This window comes from Triturus cristatus, chromosome 2_2 (assembly GCF_964204655.1).
Source record: "Triturus cristatus chromosome 2_2, aTriCri1.1, whole genome shotgun sequence".
In the NCBI taxonomy this organism is placed as follows: domain Eukaryota; kingdom Metazoa; phylum Chordata; class Amphibia; order Caudata; family Salamandridae; genus Triturus; species Triturus cristatus.
In genome coordinates, this window is record NC_140582.1 from 207,182,570 (window position 1) to 207,202,565 (window position 19,996).

General features: G+C 44.7%; 1 protein-coding gene across 7 annotated transcripts in view; it reads left to right on the forward strand.

The window, feature by feature from the left end:
* LIN54 (lin-54 DREAM MuvB core complex component) overlaps positions 1 to 19,996 on the forward strand; it is a 497,293-nt gene that overhangs the window by 375,830 nt on the left and 101,467 nt on the right. For all 7 annotated transcript variants that reach the window (XM_085641194.1, XM_085641196.1, XM_085641198.1 and 4 more), the window contains 2 exons: positions 2,939 to 3,041; positions 3,374 to 3,511. In XM_085641194.1, the coding sequence (XP_085497320.1) occupies positions 2,939 to 3,041; positions 3,374 to 3,511 (241 nt within the window). The remainder of the gene's footprint in view (positions 1 to 2,938; positions 3,042 to 3,373; positions 3,512 to 19,996) is intronic.

Below are 19,996 nucleotides of genomic sequence, written 5' to 3' on the forward strand. Positions count from 1 at the left end.
CTCTAGAATCATGTATGGTTACACTACACTTTCAATTTACCCAAGAGCTCCGCAGGTCCCCTAAAAACGAGCCTCAACGCTGCAGCAATGCCCTTATCAGGATCAAAAGAAATTTGACCACATCTCCTCATCTGAAGGCTCTGAACTGGCTTTAATTCAAAGCCAGAATTCAACTTAAACTGGCTTGTATTACTCACAAAGCCCTCCACCACAAAACATCAGACGAATTAGCTCTACCTCTGGCTTCAAGAAGGAAGTATAGATCTTCCTTATGACCAAATTCTTACCATAGCTCTCGACTGAACTCAATCCTCATCGCCCCTTAGCCCTTGCTGCCATCCAGTTCATTCTTACCTTTTTCCATTAGCTATGACTTTGCTCCCTCCATCTAGCTCTATCATAACAACTCTGTGCCTGATTTGTTGCATTATAGTAAGTGCTTACTTGCTGAGATCTAATATTTATTGTACACTGTTTTAGTATTTGCCTATAACTTTCTCAAAGTAACACTGTCTAATCCAAGTACTTTGCATTGACCTTGTTTATCCTATCTTCATTGTGTCCTCATGATTCGTTTGTTGTAATTTAGTTTTTTGTTTAACACTATGTACTTGTTAAGCGCTCTGATACCCATGGGTCATGTTCGCGCTATATAAATCTTTGAATAAATAAAATAACCGCCGATAACACTGAATGCCCAAACTTTACCTTCAGGTTACCACAGTCCATGGGCAATGCACTATGGATGAGCTGGATATGTGCTTACACTTTTCCACCTCTCCCTCCATTTGTGGTGCGTAGGCTTCTTCAGGCGTCCCTCACGCTCATCCTTGTGGCTCCCACATGGGCTTGCCAGCTATAGTTCACGACTCAGACTTTCTCTGGTTCCAACAGGCCAGACCTCATGCAGAAACATTTAGAAATCAGGTACCCAGATCCCGGTATACTCAACCTTGCGATCTGGCTCCTGAGATTGTAGCATTTGGATACCTTAACCTTCCTCCAGACTGCATGAGCGTTCTTAGTGAAGCGTGCAGACCTACCACCAGGGCCTGCTATGTGGCAAAGTGGAAAAGATTTGTCTGTCACTGTCACTCAAAAAAAGTTGATCTTTTTGAAGCCACAGTGCAGGATATTGTTTCTTACCTATTACATTTGCAGGTTTCTGGTCTAGCCTTCCCCTCCATACATCTTCACTTGGCAGCTGTGGCTGCCTACCTTCAGGATTCCAGTCATTAAAGCATTCATGGAGGGTCTCAAAATGGTCATTCCTTCTCTGGTTCCTCCGGCCCCAATGTGGAACCTCAGCATTGTACTTTCAAGGCTCATGGGTCCTCCATTTGAGCTCCTCCACTCCTGCCCCTCTCACTTCCTTTCTTGGAGGGTGTCATTTCTTATTGCTGTCACTTTTCTCAGACTTGTCAGTGAGCTGCAGGCATTAACCCTAGAAAAAACATTCCTCCAAGTACATAGGAATAGGGTTGTCCTTCCTACCAATACCACATTTCTCCCTGAGGGGTTATCTCCCTTAAACCTGTTGAACTTCCAGTCTTTTTCTCTCAACCTGATTCTGTTGCACAACGGGCTCTCCATACTTTGGTCGTAAAGCGAGCCCTTGTGTATTACATTGATAGAACTAAACCATAACTATTCTAAAGGTAAGAGGACTTTTCCCACTCTTCCTAGAGCTCACTCCACTCGGAAGAAAGGATCTGCTATGTCCTTCCTGGGGGAACATCCCAATAGTTGACATATACAAGCAGCTACTTGGTTCACACCTCACAGTTTCACAAAATGCTTTGCACACTTTCTTTTTCAGTCCACTACAACATTCACAGGCTAGTCTCTGCTGTTTGGGAGGACTGCTTTACAGTCTGTGCACAGCATGTGTATCTACAGCCACACAGATAATATTACTTACCCTTTAAGCATCTCTTCATGGCTTGTAGTGCTTTAGATTCAAATGTGCCCACCCTCTTTCCCGGACACCTGTGGACATTTGTAGTCTTCTTCACCATCTTATTTTCCTCTTTTTCATGGACATACTTCGCTTCATATTCCATCTTCACCCACAGTGTGGGAAAAACAATCTAACAGTGAAGTCGATGACCATGCTCTTTATCAACAAGAGGAGGAGTCACGTTGCCTCGAGACTCAAAATACTGCTTCGAAGAAAAACACCTTGCGCACTTCTGAGGCCAACACTAGATGGAAGGAGTATTCACAGCATGGGAATCTACAGAACTTCATGCAACAAACAGATGCTTACAGGGTAAGTAAAATTTTTCTTGTGGTGGATACTATATCTTCCCAGAGATCCCTCACCTGTCCTCCCTCCTCTTCTGAGGTAGCGCCATTCATATTAAGGTAACAAGGTATTCAACTTGTTACTTATTTTCTGCCATCATTAAGGTCGGTCTTCCTATGCAGAGCCCTTTCAGAGGGCGATTTAAACAGTTTCCCTCTTAGAATGCAATTGAAAGGTAATCATTTCTGGTAGCATTCTATTTTTTATTTTGTTAATAATCAATAGAATTTTTCTAAATTAATTCAAATTAAATAGATGGGTTAAATCCAATGCCAGTTTACTGTGGCTAACTAAAATAGATTTTCTCAGAGCAGAAATATTTCTCATCCATTAGGTCTTTATAATCTCATATTTTAAGGGAAACCGTGCAGGTAAAATTTTGGGATGGTATCATTGGTGACCTTTTGCTACTTATTTCTAGTTGTGGCTTGTGGGTTATGATCATCAATCAACCTTACTACGTCAGACTTGTTTTGGCATCCCTACCACCTTCTTTTTTCAATTTGACGTGTTTCTAGACTTACTTTAAAACTCAGTGATTGAGTAATCATAATTACTGTCACTTAGGCTTGCACCACTCTGTCTCGACTGCTTTCTTTAATTTGGCATTCTCTGGCTCCAACACTTCAGGTATTGCGATTGCTTTGCCAACGGGGAGTTCTGCAACAACTGCAACTGTACAAACTGCTACAACAATCTGGAGCATGAAAACGAGAGGCAAAAAGCAATAAAGGTAAAGGTGATTTTTTTTCCTGTTGGAAAAGATCAGATCTAACTATTGGACTTCTAAACGTGAGCCAGAATGTGGCTGAGCAAAGTAACAAGATGAAAAATACGATTTTATCAAATAAATGTGTTTCACTGAGCACCAGTCAAACTATTATGAGACCTCCACTTGCAGGCGAGTGGGATAAAATGAGAAGGGGGAATTGCAGAAGAAGGTATGTTGACTGGGAGGAGGGCTTGTGAGATCTGATTTATTTTAAGCATTTTCATTTCATTTATACCTATGCTGTGGACACTACATGTACCATGATCATTGTTCTTTTTTTTTTCCCCTAACAGGCGTGTCTTGATAGGAACCCAGAAGCTTTCAAACCTAAAATAGGTAAAGGAAAGGAAGGAGAGTCTGATAGACGGCACAGCAAGGGCTGTAACTGCAAGCGATCAGGGTGCCTCAAGAATTACTGTGAATGCTACGAGGTAAGCAGCCGGCTGTTTCATCATAGCTTAATTTTTATGTTTATGCACTCTGCCTTTATGTATGTCTTATCCAGTAATAGACTATTTTACACCTTGTAGAAAGCTACTGCTTTTCATTCCCATTTAGCTTTTCATTCCTAATTTGGTGCTCCTTTTTTGTGGTGGTCACAATACCAGTTTTACTAGCTATTGGTATGTCACACCTGTTGTTCCAGTGGTGATTTCCTGCTGCCAATAAACCATTTCCCTGCATGTACAAAGGTGCTTTGTAAAGGGTTGGACAACCGGGTTGACCAAAGCATATAAATATTAATCACTACGAGATGATGAAACAATTTGTACTTTCAGTTTTTGTGCATATCTTTAATCTTTCGTGTTGAAAATGGAAGCATGGTAGAGGGTAGTTTTCAGGTGATGTGGTAGCTGTGTACAATCATTTACTTTACTTTACATACATCAGCTTTGACCATACAAAGTACAGACTTTTCTATCTGTATTTCATTTCTTTTTCAAAACATTAAGCCTGGAAGTCAAATGCTTTCATTAGTCTTTAAAAGGACAACAAAGACCCAGCATCAAACTCCCCTGCTGCAGATGGTTATTTGATGGTGGAAGGGCTGCAAATGGATGGCAGCTTTTTCCAGCATTGGATTTTTCATAGATTCACATGCTTGAATCATTTTTTTGTTGAGGTGGGAGTCCTGCAGTAACCTTACAACAACCATCCCAATGAAATGTTGTGAAGAGGCTTGAAAACACTGTCCAATTAGTAACCCACTCACCTAATTCAAAAAGACCCAAACTCCAACCAGTAAGGTGAATGCAAATTGTGCCAGTGGATGACACCATGTTTGAAATTTCTGCCACGTGTTGTGCACAAGGAGAGCCCCCTTCTCTTAGCTCTTCCCCTACAGATTAGTCACTTTAAAGCATATTTTATCCTAACCTGGGCCTGCCAAAACTGCCTTTGTGTTTTTAGGCAAAGAATTTTGGCCCCATGTTTAGATCTCCCATACCCTCAGAACTGTGTAGGTAGCCTGTGGGCCCTTTTGTGCTTCTGTGAATTCAGGAAATACCAACATAACATAACTAATCTTTAATAAACTCTAGATTAGAGCATAGAAATGGCAGGCAATTAACGTAATATTTAGTAAACATTAGCACACGTAGTAATGTGAACCAAAAGAATGTACTTAATATTGTAATCCAGCTGGTAAAAGCCTGTATTTATAATGTCTGCCAATATTTTAGAAATATACCTAAATGGCCAATACATTTCCTCAGGCATGTCAGGTAGAGGACAGCCCATGTGCTGCCAATGTTCCAAGTTAATTAGGGGTTTATACTCCCATTCAGTGCTATTTTCATGCACTGCCTGTTCCTGGGGTATTTGTATGGTATGGTGTTCCTGGGTGGCAAGTTGGCCACCTGGTGAGTACTCAGAGTGGTGGGGAGGTGGGAAATACCTCCTTTCGGAACTAGGACCCTCACACTTCCTGATGCAGTGGAGCGGGTAGGTGAGCCGGACTGCTCTGAGCGGGAGCAGCGACACTACGTTGAGTGTCCATATACTCCGCTGCGGTCCGATGAAGCAGCACTTGAATCCTTAAGAGGTTGGCTGCTTTTCTCCGGGGGGAGCATCCTACCGAGAGAAGTGGTATATAGAACCACACCACACACTGTAGATCGTTTTCATTTAGTCACTAGGTCCTGAGAAATCGCCAACTGATCTATTAGAGACATTTTATAGGCGAGAAACATGTTGACCACTAAGGGGTAGAGCGTAATCTTTGTCAGATTAAAACAAAATAGTCGCCCTCCTTCTTCTTTTAACTTTTTTATCAGGTTGTGACCTCTCCAGAATAAAAATATTTATAGAGGATTCCCTTACCTGTTTTAACCCACACACCACATCTTACCAGGCCCCCCCCCCCCCACACCCATGGCACCTATACGGCAAGGAACAAAAGATCTCCGATAAAGAGCCCCTTTATGGGTGCCCGTCGAGCATTGCAGAACCGACTCGGCGAGGACCAGACCCTTATGATGAAGCATGACACCTAGCTTGCTGGGTGTGTGAGGGTCCTAGTTCCGAAAGGAGGTATTTCCCACCTCCCCACCACTCTGAGTACTCACCAGGTGGCCAACTTGCCACCCAGGAACACCGTACCTCTTTTGTCTTCTTGTTCTACCCAGGGCAAGTACGGTGGACCTTTATCAAGCCGTCATTGTCCCCCTTGTTGGTTACTAAGTGTTTGTATGGTGCCACAGTGGGTAAAAAAATGAAAAATATGTCACTGATTTTCTGAATGATTACACAGCATGTGAAACATACACAAATGAGGTAAACACTGTTTAATTTCTCAAAAGTTAGTTATATGTGAAGCACACTGTTACCTTGCTGGCAGTGCTGTGCTATATGACAATCTAAAATAAATGGGGGAAATTGCATGTAAACTATGCATGTTATGGGCATGGTAGGGACAAGCACATATGAATGTTAAGTTGGATCATTAGTGATAATCACTCGAATGACTTCTCTGCAAACATAAATCTGATCATCATTAAACATTTGGAAATTTACCCTTTTATGTAAAATCCATGCAAGCATATTGTGAACATTATTAACAGACCAAGCTTTTAAACAAAGCAAATTAATAATAAAGCTTAACCTAGTTTCTTTTGATTGAGGTTCTAGAAGACTCTGATCTTTTCTCAGCTGCCAGCAGAGATATCAAACATTCTGGTACTTATGGCCAATGGCCCTATCGGGCAGAAGTGCTTATCCTTGCAACACGGGTGTATCAGGCACTACCACACATTTGCAGAATATTTCTGCACCCCAGGCACCTTTTTTGTACAAAAGGATATACACATCGCCCTGGAAGAAGGGGGACGGTTCAGTGACCAATGATCCTCAAGGGAGAATAGCCCTTGAGAAAACTCTGCTGTGATCCAGAAAATCCACTACCAGACACTGCTCTGAATACAAAGCTGTGGCGTGGATTACATCAGACCAGTTTAGTTAATGTAAAAATTTCCAAACAAACTGCAGGGAACATGATCACCCTTCAGCATAAAGACCTAAGACAATACAAGAAAGTCAGAGCTTACCATTTTGTCTTCTTTTAAGTCAGATGCACTCAAGCATGGTTTTATCTCTTCTTTTTCCCTGCGGGATTGGATTATTCTCCCATGCCTTCTATGAGTAAGGACTGTGATGATGATGGTGAAGAGGTTGAATGGGAAAAAGGGGACACAAGGAGAGCAACAGCATGGGCAACAACCAAAAGAATTTGTTAAAAGAACCCTCACTCACCAACCTAGTTGGTGACATGCTTCATCATCGGGTTCCCACCAAGGAGGCCGAGTGCCTCCCTGGTGTGCTGCGACGCCTGAATTACAGCGGAGCTGGTTTTTGGATGGGAAGGTGGGTGTGAATTAAAAGGGTAATGGTTTTAACCAACAACTAATTTAATCAAGGTAAACCAAAGACCAATGAAAACAGGTGAGATGGACTAGAGCTGGTTGGTTAGGATAACCCAAGCTCATCCAATTATAATTAGTGAGAAAGAAAAAGGGTCGACATGTTTCTGCTTGTCATGCCCAGTTGGCTAAGCATTCTTCAGGACCAGGTGGACCCCCACGGCGGTATGCGCACGCTGAGGCGCACCCTAACCTGTGGAGATCAAATGGTAAAACTTACAGTTCTACCGAAAAGCCTTCTTACTATTCCGGGGCTAATAAAGTTTGTATACAATGTACGACTAACATCATGGGTCCGAGAGGGGGGTAGTTTCCATGCTCGCACACCCCCGCGATCGACCTGGATCAGTCCTGCTCGGCCCAACATCCAGGCCGAGCAGGACTGATCCAGGTCATCGCGGGAGTGTGCGAGCATGGAAATACTATAGCTCACTACCCCCCTCTTGGACCCATGATGTTAGTCGTGAGGAGACTGGTTTGATTGTGGGCTCGAGGTTAACTGAGTTAGTAAATCATGGGATGACTTATCAGAGAAGTTAACCAAATTAGTTATTGTTCAGCTATTGTTTTTCTTGATTTAGTTACTTGGTCGCCTATTTTTATTAGAAGCAGCTAAATCAGATCAGCAATCCACATTTTGTTAGCTACATTATTTGTAAGAGCAGTGAGTACATATTTATTTGATGTTAGTTTGAATAAGTTTACCAAAATAGTTTTAGATTGCCCAACATTTTTTTGAGTTGGGCTGATATTCATCAGGTTGTCTTGATTTATTAACGCATCAGATGTATGTGATAAGATAAAGCTAATTTGTCCTATAGCCATTAATTCTGGAAGGTGTGGTGTTTCGTTTAGTTGATCGTCTCTTGTGGCGGAAGAAACATGTATAGGTACAACCTGAAGTACTAGAATTTTTATTGTTGATTTGATTTATTACAAAAGAATTACTCAGAATAAGGTTATTAAGCTCTACAGATATATCAAAATAGTCTAGCGAGTCTGTCAAACCCTGACATGTTTCGTCTTTGCCTGATGCAAGTTGTTTGACGTGTCATGGTCCTAGATGGAGTGGACTTTGAGACAGAACCAAGAGAGGAAGAAGTGGATCTGGAATCATAACCTGGGCTGGTGTAGTTGTATTTCTTCCATAGCTTGTGCTGTTATCTATTTAAAGACATTCAAAGATGATTTGGTTGATTCAGAGCATCCTCAAATCAGTTGTTTAGGTCTTCTATGATTAAATATATTGTTGGAAGGAGTTTCTGGGTTAATTGCTTGTTTTGACTATTGGTAGAGTTTATGTCGTTAGTTTTCTTGTGATCTCCTGAATGGGTATTACACAGATGGAATTGTGATTAAAGGCTGCTCAGTGTTAATCACAGTGGTAGAGGTTGTTTTTAAGGGATTCCAAAGTGAAAATAGATTTCAGATCAGTTATTGGGTTGCTCATTCCAGATGATTGCGAAGAGCATTTTGAGAAACGTTATTCTTAATAACCATGTCTGTAAGGTATTATGAACAAATACTATACAGAACCTTCCTGAGTTTTTCATTAAATCAGATCTTTACTGGTACGTTTGAATCAATAAGTATGAGAGAACTAGGAAATTAACAAGCGAGGGTGGCATGAAATATCTACTTTCCCCTAGTCTGCAACCACTGTTTTTCTATCCACGGTAGCTTAGGTAAGTTTGGAGCTAAGATTGGCAGTCCAGTTTAAAACCTTTCTTAATAACAAGCATAGGGCATACTCTGAATTGAACAGCTTTAAGTTGACACTTGATGAATGCTGATTTCTAAGTTGTTAACAGACAATATGTATTATCTTGTCCCGGTGGCTCAACTTGCAGTTACTTGTAGAACAGTACTGTCACCTTCTCCCATTCGTGGCTGGTGATACTAGTCACTCACTGGATGATAGTTTAATTGAGCGATGAGGCGATGTAGCAGCGACGTAGCAGCGATGTAACAGTGTGTTTAGTATGTCACAGTGGTTGCTCTGTGCTGTTGGAGAAAGAGGCAGCCTGCTAAGCAATTGTGGCAATACTGGAAATGCCTGCTGGTGGAACTGCCGGTGATCTGCCTCATGCACTCAGCTCCCTGAATTGAAGCAACCTGAACAGCTCTAGCACTGAGTCAAGCATCTAGCTGTTCTGCACCAGATTTGACCCTTCTACGTGTCTGCTAGAGTGGGTGCAAGGGATCTCTGCTCTAGACCACACACATTCTTATATACACACCGCCAACATCTCAGCTTCCTGCTTCCACATCGGTCAGCATGGCACATGATTATGGAGCACTGACATGGTTTCAGATGTGAGTTGGAGGATGCTAGTATAGCACATCAAGGAGGGAGGTGTGAAAGTGGATCAATGACTTGTGGTTAAAGTCATTTTACACTCATGTGGGAGACCAGTTATGACACTTCATACTGCTTCAGAGATTAAGGCCCGATCCAAGTGGGCCACTGACTTGTCTTGTGCAAAATGTTATTTTTCACCTACAAGACAAAATATTTGGTACCCTCACGTCTACCTTTTTGATTTTCTGTCATAGAGCTTGTTTATTTCCAGACTACTTATTACCAGTGGCTTAGCTTGGAAGCCTTTATTTGGAAGCTTTCCCGAAGACCGCATAACTCTGGCTCCTTACATGCCTGAAATATAACAGATATGCTCTCAAATTTGCTGGTATACATCCTCTATAATGGTCTCCTGGCGTTTGATGATACTAAATGAACGTTGGTGCTCAGGCCGTGAGGAAATTGACAAAAAGGTCTGGGCAATGATACTTGCTGTTAAGTCACAGCTGTCAGGTTGAAACGGGAGATTGTTTTTAATAATACAGTAAGTAACACAAGCAGCGGAGTTAGTTGGTCATTTTAGACACATTTGTACGCTCCTGAAGTCAATGTGAGGACCACCTCAGTAAGAAGGGTAATGACATGCATCACACCTAACTAGGGTATAACTGTGTAGAGGACAGCATAGCCTACAAAGAAACTAAATTCAGTTTGCAGATAGAGAAAGGACTTGTAGCTTTCCCTTCCTCCTTGCATTTAGAGGTGCATGTCTATGATGATGATCCTGGAGCACTAAATGAATTCATCAGTGTGACCCTGGTTCTTCCTTGAGGAATCTCCTTTTACCATAACTGAGTGAGGAAGCCATTCAACAAATGATTTTGAAAACCCCCCACCATTTTAGGGTACTTGAGTGTATTTCAAGCCAGTACTGGTTCTTAACTGAAAACGTTAGAGGACACAACTATACAACTAAAGTATCTAGCTTTACTTTAATTAGCCCTCACCTATCTCTATCTAAGCTCGCTTATATGGATAAAAGCTTATTTACCAAAGCAAATATTCAATTGGCTCTCACTTGGAAACCTTCTTCCAATTCCAAATGTAGCTAGTTATGTTTGTAAGTAGCTTATTATGTTTGTTAGTATGGCATAAACCAAGCTAGGAAGTAATAAAGTATAGTACATAATTTTTTGTCGAACAATTACATTACATTTCACATATTTATAATTGTATTCAGTTTCATATATTTACAATTTTAGGCATTGAGAGATTAAGTAATTTACCCAAAATAATGATTTTCAGTCAAGGTTGAATATGGCTTTAGACCCTAGGCTTCAGCTGTGTCAACTCCTATTTAGGGTAGAAGAATGATGTCTACTTACTTATTTTTACATTTATCACATAATGTGCCTGTTGGCAATACACACTCCCACACTGGAAGGGTGGTGGTGTCCTCCTCAACACACTGTGGTAGCTTGGCTCGAGTGGTCAGGAATCAGGCTCCGTGCTAAGCATACGACATACCCAAACAATAACCATGCGTGCATCCGTTCCAAAAACGACCCTACACCGTAAAAATTATGAAAATATCTTTCTTTATCTTCTTTTTCTCTTAGTTGCTGATTGGATAAATAAATAACAATCACAATATACAAACTTTTTAGATAGTGCAGGTCAAATAAATACTGGCTTAATGATTCAATAAATAGGGGTGATCATAAATAATGAAGGCATAAATATAAGTGCAATACATACAGGCAATTAAATATTCTGAGGCAATAAATACTGTAAACCAATAAATATTGTGCATCAATAAATACTGTGGACCAATAAATACAGTGAAGCAATAAATAGGTTAAATACAATAGATACAGTGCCCCTAATAAATACTTAAAAGCTGACAGTGACACTCATAGAATCAGATCACTTTTGAATTCCTAAGGGCTGATTTGGCCCAGGCACAGCTTGTGGAGATGTGGAAGGCTTGAGGGTGTCTACTCCCTGGCTTGGACAAGGCTGAGGCCTAAACTGAGGTAGATCAAGGGGGGAATACCAGAGACCTGGCTCTCTCCCTCCACACAACCTCTCTAGATTAGTCCCAGCTCACCCCTGGCACAGTCAGGTTGGTTCCAGCACCTCCCTAGCCCCTTAGAGCAGTCTCTCAGGTCTCCACAGGGCCTTAGGCGCCCTCCACTCCACTTACTGCCCTTTTTCTGATGCTCCGACGCCGCTGGAGTCGTGTCGACGCCGTGAGGCGGTTCCGATTCGAGGTCGGCGGCCTCGGCACAATGTCAGTTCCTGACGACGCCGGTAGGCGGTTCCGGTTCGATGTCGGCGGCCTCGGCTCGATCTCGACCTCCGATTCGATGGCGTCGGGCAGTCTTTACTCGATGTCGACTTCGGGCGGCTCCGGTCCGATGGCGACCTCAACTTCGATGACGTCGGCCGGCCTTGACTCGATGTCGACTTCCGGCGGCTCCGGAGTGCGATCCTCACTCCCGACCTCCGGTGCTCCTCTCCTTAGGTTTCCGGCGACTCCGGAGTGCGACCTCCACTCCCGACCTCCGGCACGATTCTCTCAGGTTCCGGCGACTCCGGAGTGCGATCTCCACTCCCGACCTCCGGCACGCTTCACCTCGGTCTCCGGCGACTCCGGAGGGCGGACTTCACTCCTCCGATGACGCCGCTCACTCGACCTCGGGTGACTTCCTCCTCGACCTCTGGTACTCCTCACGACCTCTGACGGCGCCCTCTCTCGACCTCTGGCGGCTCCGGGTACGACGTCCGCTTTCCAGTCGGCGCCGCTTCTCCACCTCGGGCTCCAGGTCTCAAGCTACTCGACGTCGGACTCCAGGGAAACCAGTTTCCAGGTCAGGATCTTGCTGTTCTCTGTTTCTAAGGCCTGTTCCTGCTGTCCAGGTCCTTAGGATGGTTTTTCTTGCTTCTTCCCACACAGGGCTCCCGGCTGGGCTCCGTCAGTAGGGACTAGTATCAAGGGTGGGTTTATGGACCCCACTCCAGGCACAAGTTTCCACCCCTGCTGCTTCACTCCTTCCTCCTTCAGGTTTCTGCTGCTCACTCTTCACCAGTCAGGTGCCAACTGCCAGCTCCAACTGCCAACTCTCTGTCTTAGCTTCCCAACATTCTAAACCGCCTCCAACTGTCACAGGGTTCTGGAATGTTCTGGAAGGTGCTGGTAGGTTCCAGTGGATGCTGGTGATGTCACAGGTGGCCACCATTTTGTGCTCCAGGCCCTCAGACAGAAGTTTCAGGGGTAGATAAAATGGCTCCCTGAATCTGCAGCAACACTAAAAAGTCTGGTGGTTCCCAAAAAGGAAAAATTCAAACAGGGTTTGAGGCAAAAGTGGGACAAAATAAATAATGATGAGGAGGGACCACCCAAAGGGCTGACAGGTCTAACACGCGTCCCCCCCAGCTGAAAGTGGGGAGAGCTACCCAACCCCTTGGGAGTTCTCATCACTAAGGCGGAAATACCTTGAGAGACCGTCTGCATTGGCGTGGTCCACTCCAGGCCGATGTTCCACCTGAAAGTCCATTCCCTGTAGGGAAATAGACCACCTCAACAACTTGGGATTCTCCCCCTTCATTTGCATCAGCCAACGAAGGGGTCTGTGGTCGGTCTGAACTAGGAAGTGCGAGCCAAACAGGTATGGCCGCAACTTCTTCAGAGCCCATACCACTGCAAAGGCTTCACGCTCTATTGCACTCCACTTCTGTTCCCTGGGAAGTAGTCTCCGGGATAGGAAGACCACGGGTTGATCCAGACCCTCTTCGTTGAGTTGCGATAACACTGCCCCAATGCCATGTTCTGATGCATCTGTCTGGACAATGAACTCCTTGGAAAAGTCTGGGGCCCTTAAGACCGGGGCCTCGCACATGGCTTTCTTCAATCTCTCAAAGGCTTGCTGACAAGCCTCCGTCCAGACTACCCGTCGAGGTTGTTTCTTGGACGTGAGCTCCGTGAGGGGGGCTACGATGGTACCGTACCCCTTCACGAAGCGGCGGTAGTATCCCGTGAGGCCCAAAAATGCTCGGACCTCAGTCTGTGTCTTGGGGGGTTCCCAGGCCATGATGGCCTCGATCTTCGCCTGGAGGGGTTGCACCGCTCCCCTACCCACCAAGTGTCCAAGGTACACTACCGACCCCTGCCCAATCTGGCACTTGCTGGCCTTGATCGTCAATCCAGCTTGTCTCAGGGCCTGGAGAACAGCTTGCAGGTGACGCAAGTGATCCTCCCAGCTGTTACTGAAGACGGCTATGTCATCCAGATAAGCAGCAGAGAAACTCTCCATTCCGGTGAGGATCTGGTTTACCAGGCGCTGAAACGTGGCAGGTGCGTTCTTGAGCCCAAAGGGCATCACACAGAACTGGTAGTGGCCATTGGGCGTGGAGAAGGCTGACCTTTCCCTTGCTCCATCAGTCAACGAGATCTGCCAGTACCCTGAAGTAAGGTCAAAGGTACTTAGATATTGGGCAGCTCCCAGCCGGTCAATCAATTCATCCGCCCTAGGGATCGGATGAGCATCAGTTTTGGTCACTGAATTCAGTCCCCGATAGTCCACACAGAACCTCAGTTCTGGTTGGGCACCCGGTGGTGCAGCTTTTGGTACTAACACCACCGGACTGGACCAGGGGCTGCTAGAAGGTTCGATCACTCCTAGCTCCAGCATCTTAGTGACTTCACTATGAATGCTGGCCTTCACCTTGTCTGACATCCGGTAGATCTTGGACTTCACAGGTGGGCTGTCTCCTGTGTCCACGTCATGGACGCACAGGTGAGTCCTACCCGGGACAAGGGAGAACAACGAAGAGTACTGCCCCAGGACCTGGCGACAGTCCTCCTGCTGTTCAGGAGTTAGAGATGGGGAGAGAATCACTCCCTCCACCGACCCATCCTTCTCTTGAGACGCAAACAAATCGGGGAGAGGCTCGCTTTCCACGTCCTCTCCTCCGTCAGTCACCATCATCAAGATGACTTCGGGCCTCTCGTGGTGGGGTTTGAGGCGGTTGGCATGCAGCACCCGCAGGGGCTGACGAGGGGTCTTCAGGTCCACCAAGTAGGTAGCCTTACCCTTCTTCTCCAACACCTCAAAGGGTCCTGACCAGCGATCCTGGAGGGCACTAAGCTCTCCTGGTTCGATCACCCACACCTTCTGGCCAGGCTCCAACTCCACCGGGTGAGCATTGTGGTCATACCACGCCTTCATTACTGCTTGGCTGGCTTCCAAGTTGTCAGAAGCTTGCTTCCACAACTTAGCCATTTGGCTCCGGAAGGCCAGCATGTAGCTCACCACATCCTGGGGAAGCTTTCTGGGAGTTCTTTCCCATCCGTCTCTCACCAGGTTGAGAGGTCCACGCACAGGGTGCCCGTACAGAAGCTCGAAGGGGCTGAAGCCCACTCCCTTCTGTGGCACTTCCCTGTAGGAAAAAAGTAAACGGGGTAGGAGGACGTCCCATTTCCTCCGCAGGCTTTCAGGCAGACTTCTGATCATGCCCTTCAAGGTTTTGTTAAACCTCTCCACCAGACCATTGGTCTGGGGGTGGTAAGGAGTTGTGAACCGGTAGGTCACTCCACACTCCTTCCACATGGCCCGCATGTACGCTGACATGAAGTTGGTCCCCCTGTCGGACACAACTTCCTTGGGAAAACCCACTCGGGTAAAGATTCCCATCAGGGCCCTAGCCACAACAGGTGCTGTTATGGTCCTCAGAGGTATTGCCTCTGGGTACCGTGTGGCATGATCCACCAGAACCCGGATAAACCTGTGACCAGCTGTAGTCGGTGGATCTAACGGACCCACAATGTCGATGCCCACCCTTTCAAAGGGGGTGCTAACGACAGGAAGTGGTTCCAGGGGAGCTTTCAGCTTCACCCCTGTTTTCCCACTGGCTTGGCAAGACACACATCTCCGGCAGTAGGTATCGGACGACACTTTCATCTGAGGCCAATAAAAGTGTGGGACAAGACGGGCGAAGGTCTTGTCTTGCCCCAGGTGTCCTGCCAATGGTATCTCGTGAGCCAACTCCAGAAGGAAGGCTCGATAACGTTGAGGGACTACCAAGGCTCGTGACGATCCATGTAGGGGTGCCTTGGGTTCACTGTAGAGGAGGCCATCCTCCCAGTAAACACTGTAGTTCCCTTCAACGTTCCCTGCTGCCTGGGCTTCGGCCTGTCGCCTCAGCCCCTCAAGGGTAGGGCACTCCCTCTGGCCCTGGCAGAATTCCTCCCTGGACGGGCCTCCCTCCACGTGCCACTCGGCCGGGATGGGTAGGTCCTCCAGGTTGGTAACGTCCCCCACCGCAGACTCCTGGTCCACCACCTCCGGTGGCCTATCCGTCCTACGGGGTGGGGACGCCGAGGCAGGCTCCTCCTGTCCTCGGTTCTTCCCTTGACTGGCAGCTGGCTGGGCCTTTGTTCCAGGCTCCAGCCGAAACGAACTCCCTCTTCGGGTAGTCGCGGACCTTGTACTAACACAGGCCCAGTCAGGTGTACCCAGCATCTCAGTGTGAGTCCGGTATTCCACCTCCTTCCAAGCGTTGTGCTCCATGTCATTCCCCAGCAGGAAAGGTCGAAACGCGTCGGCTAACAGAACATGAAAATATATTGGGGATAAAACCATACAATAACGCCCCGGGAAGAGCCAAACTCAAATATCTAGTCAACGCTCTCTAGCTTCAATTCGGGAAAATATATTTTTCTCTAATTACATTCTAGGACCAAACCAATCATATAACGTGGAGGCAATAATGACTTTATATGCCACTCTATCTAACAAAGAGGATATCTGAGTACTGTTTCGATTTATGTATCAATTTTGCACATTTATGTACGTCGTTATAATGTTTTGTTGGAAAAGTGTAATTTATTTCATTGTCACACTGAGAAATTTATATTTGTGATATATATGTGTTTTGTTGTCACACTGTATTGTCGAAAAAGTGAATATTTGGAGATTTATGTTTGTCACATTGAGAAAGTGTTCACCAAATCAACTAAAGATATGAAATTATATTCAACTCGCAGTCAATAAATAGATCTGCTGAGATCAAAGTGATATTGTGATCCATGGTGTCAGAGGTATTTACTGTTATATAAGTATTACCCAGATTCCGGCCTCTGAAAACCTTATTGAATCCCCCCTCATATTATATACTCGCCTTTTGAGTAGGCACCAAGCCTACAAGGGTTCAGGTAGAACCACTTACCTAGAAGAACTCAAAAACTCCCGTCACCTAGTTACAAGAGATATAGTAGTGACGAAAAACTTGTGAACACGTCAATGTGGTGATGTAATCCCGCACATCACAGAAACAAACATCCTAGTGGAACTTACACACACGAACACAAGGCGCCCAGTCACCACAGCTTTTAAGCCAAACGGGCCAAATGATAGAACCAAAAACTCTGAGTATCAGAGAGGAAGATATCGAAGAACTTCTAAAACGTCCATCTACATTCAATCTAGGCAACAATTCCACAAACGTTGCCCAACAATCAGAATTAGAAAAAATAACAAGACTAAAGAAAAAACAAATAAGGACAGCTCTACACGGCGAAGTCCTCTTGGAACATCTACGAGCCGGTACAATACCATCCGGGCTTCAAGTCAAAAACATCCCGGTTATATTTACAGACGTACCTGAATACCTGGAAGGATTTAGCCACATAGGAACTAAATGCTCTAGAGACTGGATGTTTCACTCCATCAAAACAGCAGAACGATTAAGCCAAAGGGAGCTAGAACTAATTAAAGAACTGGAAGAGGCTTTTCTTACAAACACAGCAATAGAAAACGCACAAGCGTTATTGTCTAAATTGGAAAAGGAAAACGCAACTTTCAAAAAAAACACAGAAGATGCCAAAAGAATAAAACTCCAAAAAGACATAACCAACTTTGCTGAAACTAGAGTTTACCCCTATCTGGAGAAAGAATTCTACAAACAACCCCAAAACACCGTAGCACTGAGAACATACGGAGGGAGGAGCAAGAGACGTTTCCTCACATTCTCCGACGGCACATCATCCTCTGGAACATCGAGTGAAAGTGAGGGGTCGTCGACACTCAGAAATAACCAACAAAGACCATTCTACCAGCCTGCTCCTTTTTTAGACAGAGGAAGCAATCGACCACGAGGCAGGTCACGGGCCAACAGATGGTTCAACCCCCACCCAAACCAATACCAGGGGGAGATCACCACCCGGAGGAACGTGCATCGGTGGTAACGAGAGAACAAGACTGTATTTATAATCTATCGGATTACGTCTTAAATACGGATGAAATTCAAGTATTACAAAAGGGTCTATCATTCATTCCCACAGTGAAACCAGACATGATCCAAACCAAGATGGAAATAATCCAACTGTTTCGTAAAATGAGGTTAAAAATCTTTTTTTCCGAAAACGAATCAACGGCATCACGAAATTTTTCAGGCTTGAAAAATCCCTCCACTTTTTTCCCAAGTACCAACAACATGCCTACAGAACTCATAACCTTTGAAAAAAATGTACTACGAGACCTGAACATTCTTGAGAAAAAGAAAACTTTCACTAAATGGAACCTCACCAAAGATGAAAATAAGGCATTGGAACAACTAAAAGCAAACACAAACCTTATCATAAAGCCGGCAGATAAAGGGGGTGGAATTGTCATCTGGCCCCGAGAAAAATACGAGTTAGAAGTAGAGCGCCAACTAGCCGATCCCAGATATTATCGGAAGACAAAAGAAGCCTGGAACAGAAAAATCACGGACAAACTCACTCCAATCATACACATTGGAGAGGAAGAAGGATGGCTATCCAAAAAAGAAGCAGAATTTTTAATAAACAAGAACCCCCGGACACCTTTAATGTATGTTCTCCCCAAGGTGCATAAAGATTCTCATAATCCACCAGGCCGCCCGATTATTTCGGGAGTTAACTCTATTCTTGAAAGACCGGCAAAATATGTGGACACCTTTTTAAAACCTTTAGTCTGCAGTATTCCCAGCTACATTAAAGACACGACGCAAGCCATCAATTTTTTGGAGGATTTCCCGTTTGAAGAGGAAAAAGAACTCTTGGTTACCCTTGATATTGTGAGTTTATACTCCAACATCCCCCAAGAAGCAGGTCTGGAAGCCATGCAAATTTTCTTGGACAAACGCAGTAGGCCACACAACGTACCCACCATCTATTTAATACAACTAGCGGAAATATGCCTGAAGCATAATTTTTTCACCTTTAATGATATTCAATTTCTCCAGATTATGGGCACCGCGATGGGTTGTCCATTTGCCCCAGAGATGGCCATAATGTTTATGGCCCTCTATGAAGAGAAATGGATTTTCAACAATAACCCACACGACGGCCATATCAAAATATGGCGTCGTTACATCGATGATGTGTTTTTATTGTGGAGAGGCAACAAACAACAACTTGAGAATTTCGTGACTTGGCTGAATGATAGAAATCCGAACATTCAATTCACCGTCAGTCACAGCAACGTGGAAATGAATTTCTTGGACCTCCTTATCAAACACGAAGAGGGACACATCTATACAACACTGTACACAAAAACTACTGATAGAAACACCTTCCTGCATTTCTCCAGCTTTCATCAAAGAAATTTACGAGAGAACCTACCCTTTAGCCAGTTCTTAAGGATTAGGCGAAACTGCACCAAAAGAGAAGACTACTTCAAGAACGCAACAACATTACTAGAGAAACTGGTGGAGAGAAATTACCCAAAAAAACTACTAAAAAGAGCGCTGAAGCGAGCATGGTACACGCCACGAGATGCGCTTCTCACCACCATGAAAGAGGAAAAAACCACACCACTTGTATGTGTCACCACCTTCTCAGGTCAGACCACAGAAATGCAAAAAATCATCAGGAAAAACTGGCACACAATAAACAGTATACCATCTTTCACACAGATTCCAATATTTGCCCTGAAGAAAAATATGAGCATCAGAGAGAAGTTGGTACGAGCAAATACGACCATAAGGCAACCACAAATCAATCTACGATCCATGCTCTCACTTCCGCCCATAAAAGGACACAAAAAATGTGGCAATTGCACTTCCTGCGACAGCACCATAGAAGGAACTAGATTCACGTATGGAGAAAAATACATCAAACATGAAGACTTCACAAACTGTAATACCCACAATGTGGTATACTGTATCACCTGTCCATGTCCATTGGCGTATATTGGGAAGACTACACAACCAATCAAAAATCGCATTTCCCAACATCGATCCAGGATAAAGTGTAAAGTACTGACCGCCCCCATGGTCAATCACTGCATTGAAAAAAACCACAGCCCGAAAGACCTTAAATGGACAGTCCTCCGCCACATACGAGGGACCAACAGTGATGCAATCCTATCCAAAAGTGAAGCAAAAATGATTGTTTCTGGGAACCATTGTTAACGGAATGAATGAAATGACAGAATTAACGCATATCACCTAGAAGGAGAATAACATAAAATTCCTCTCTGAGAAGCGGAGTTGAAGGTCCATCTCAGACACCCCGTACCTTCCCCGAACCAAAAGAACAAAAAGACGATAGTGACAAGGTTGTTATGAAAACTTCAAGGATAAGTCTAGAAGTGCACAGAAGGGCGAAAATGCAAACTAAAAATTGAACATATGGATATCCACAAAGAACAAGCAAGACACCCTGAGAAGGG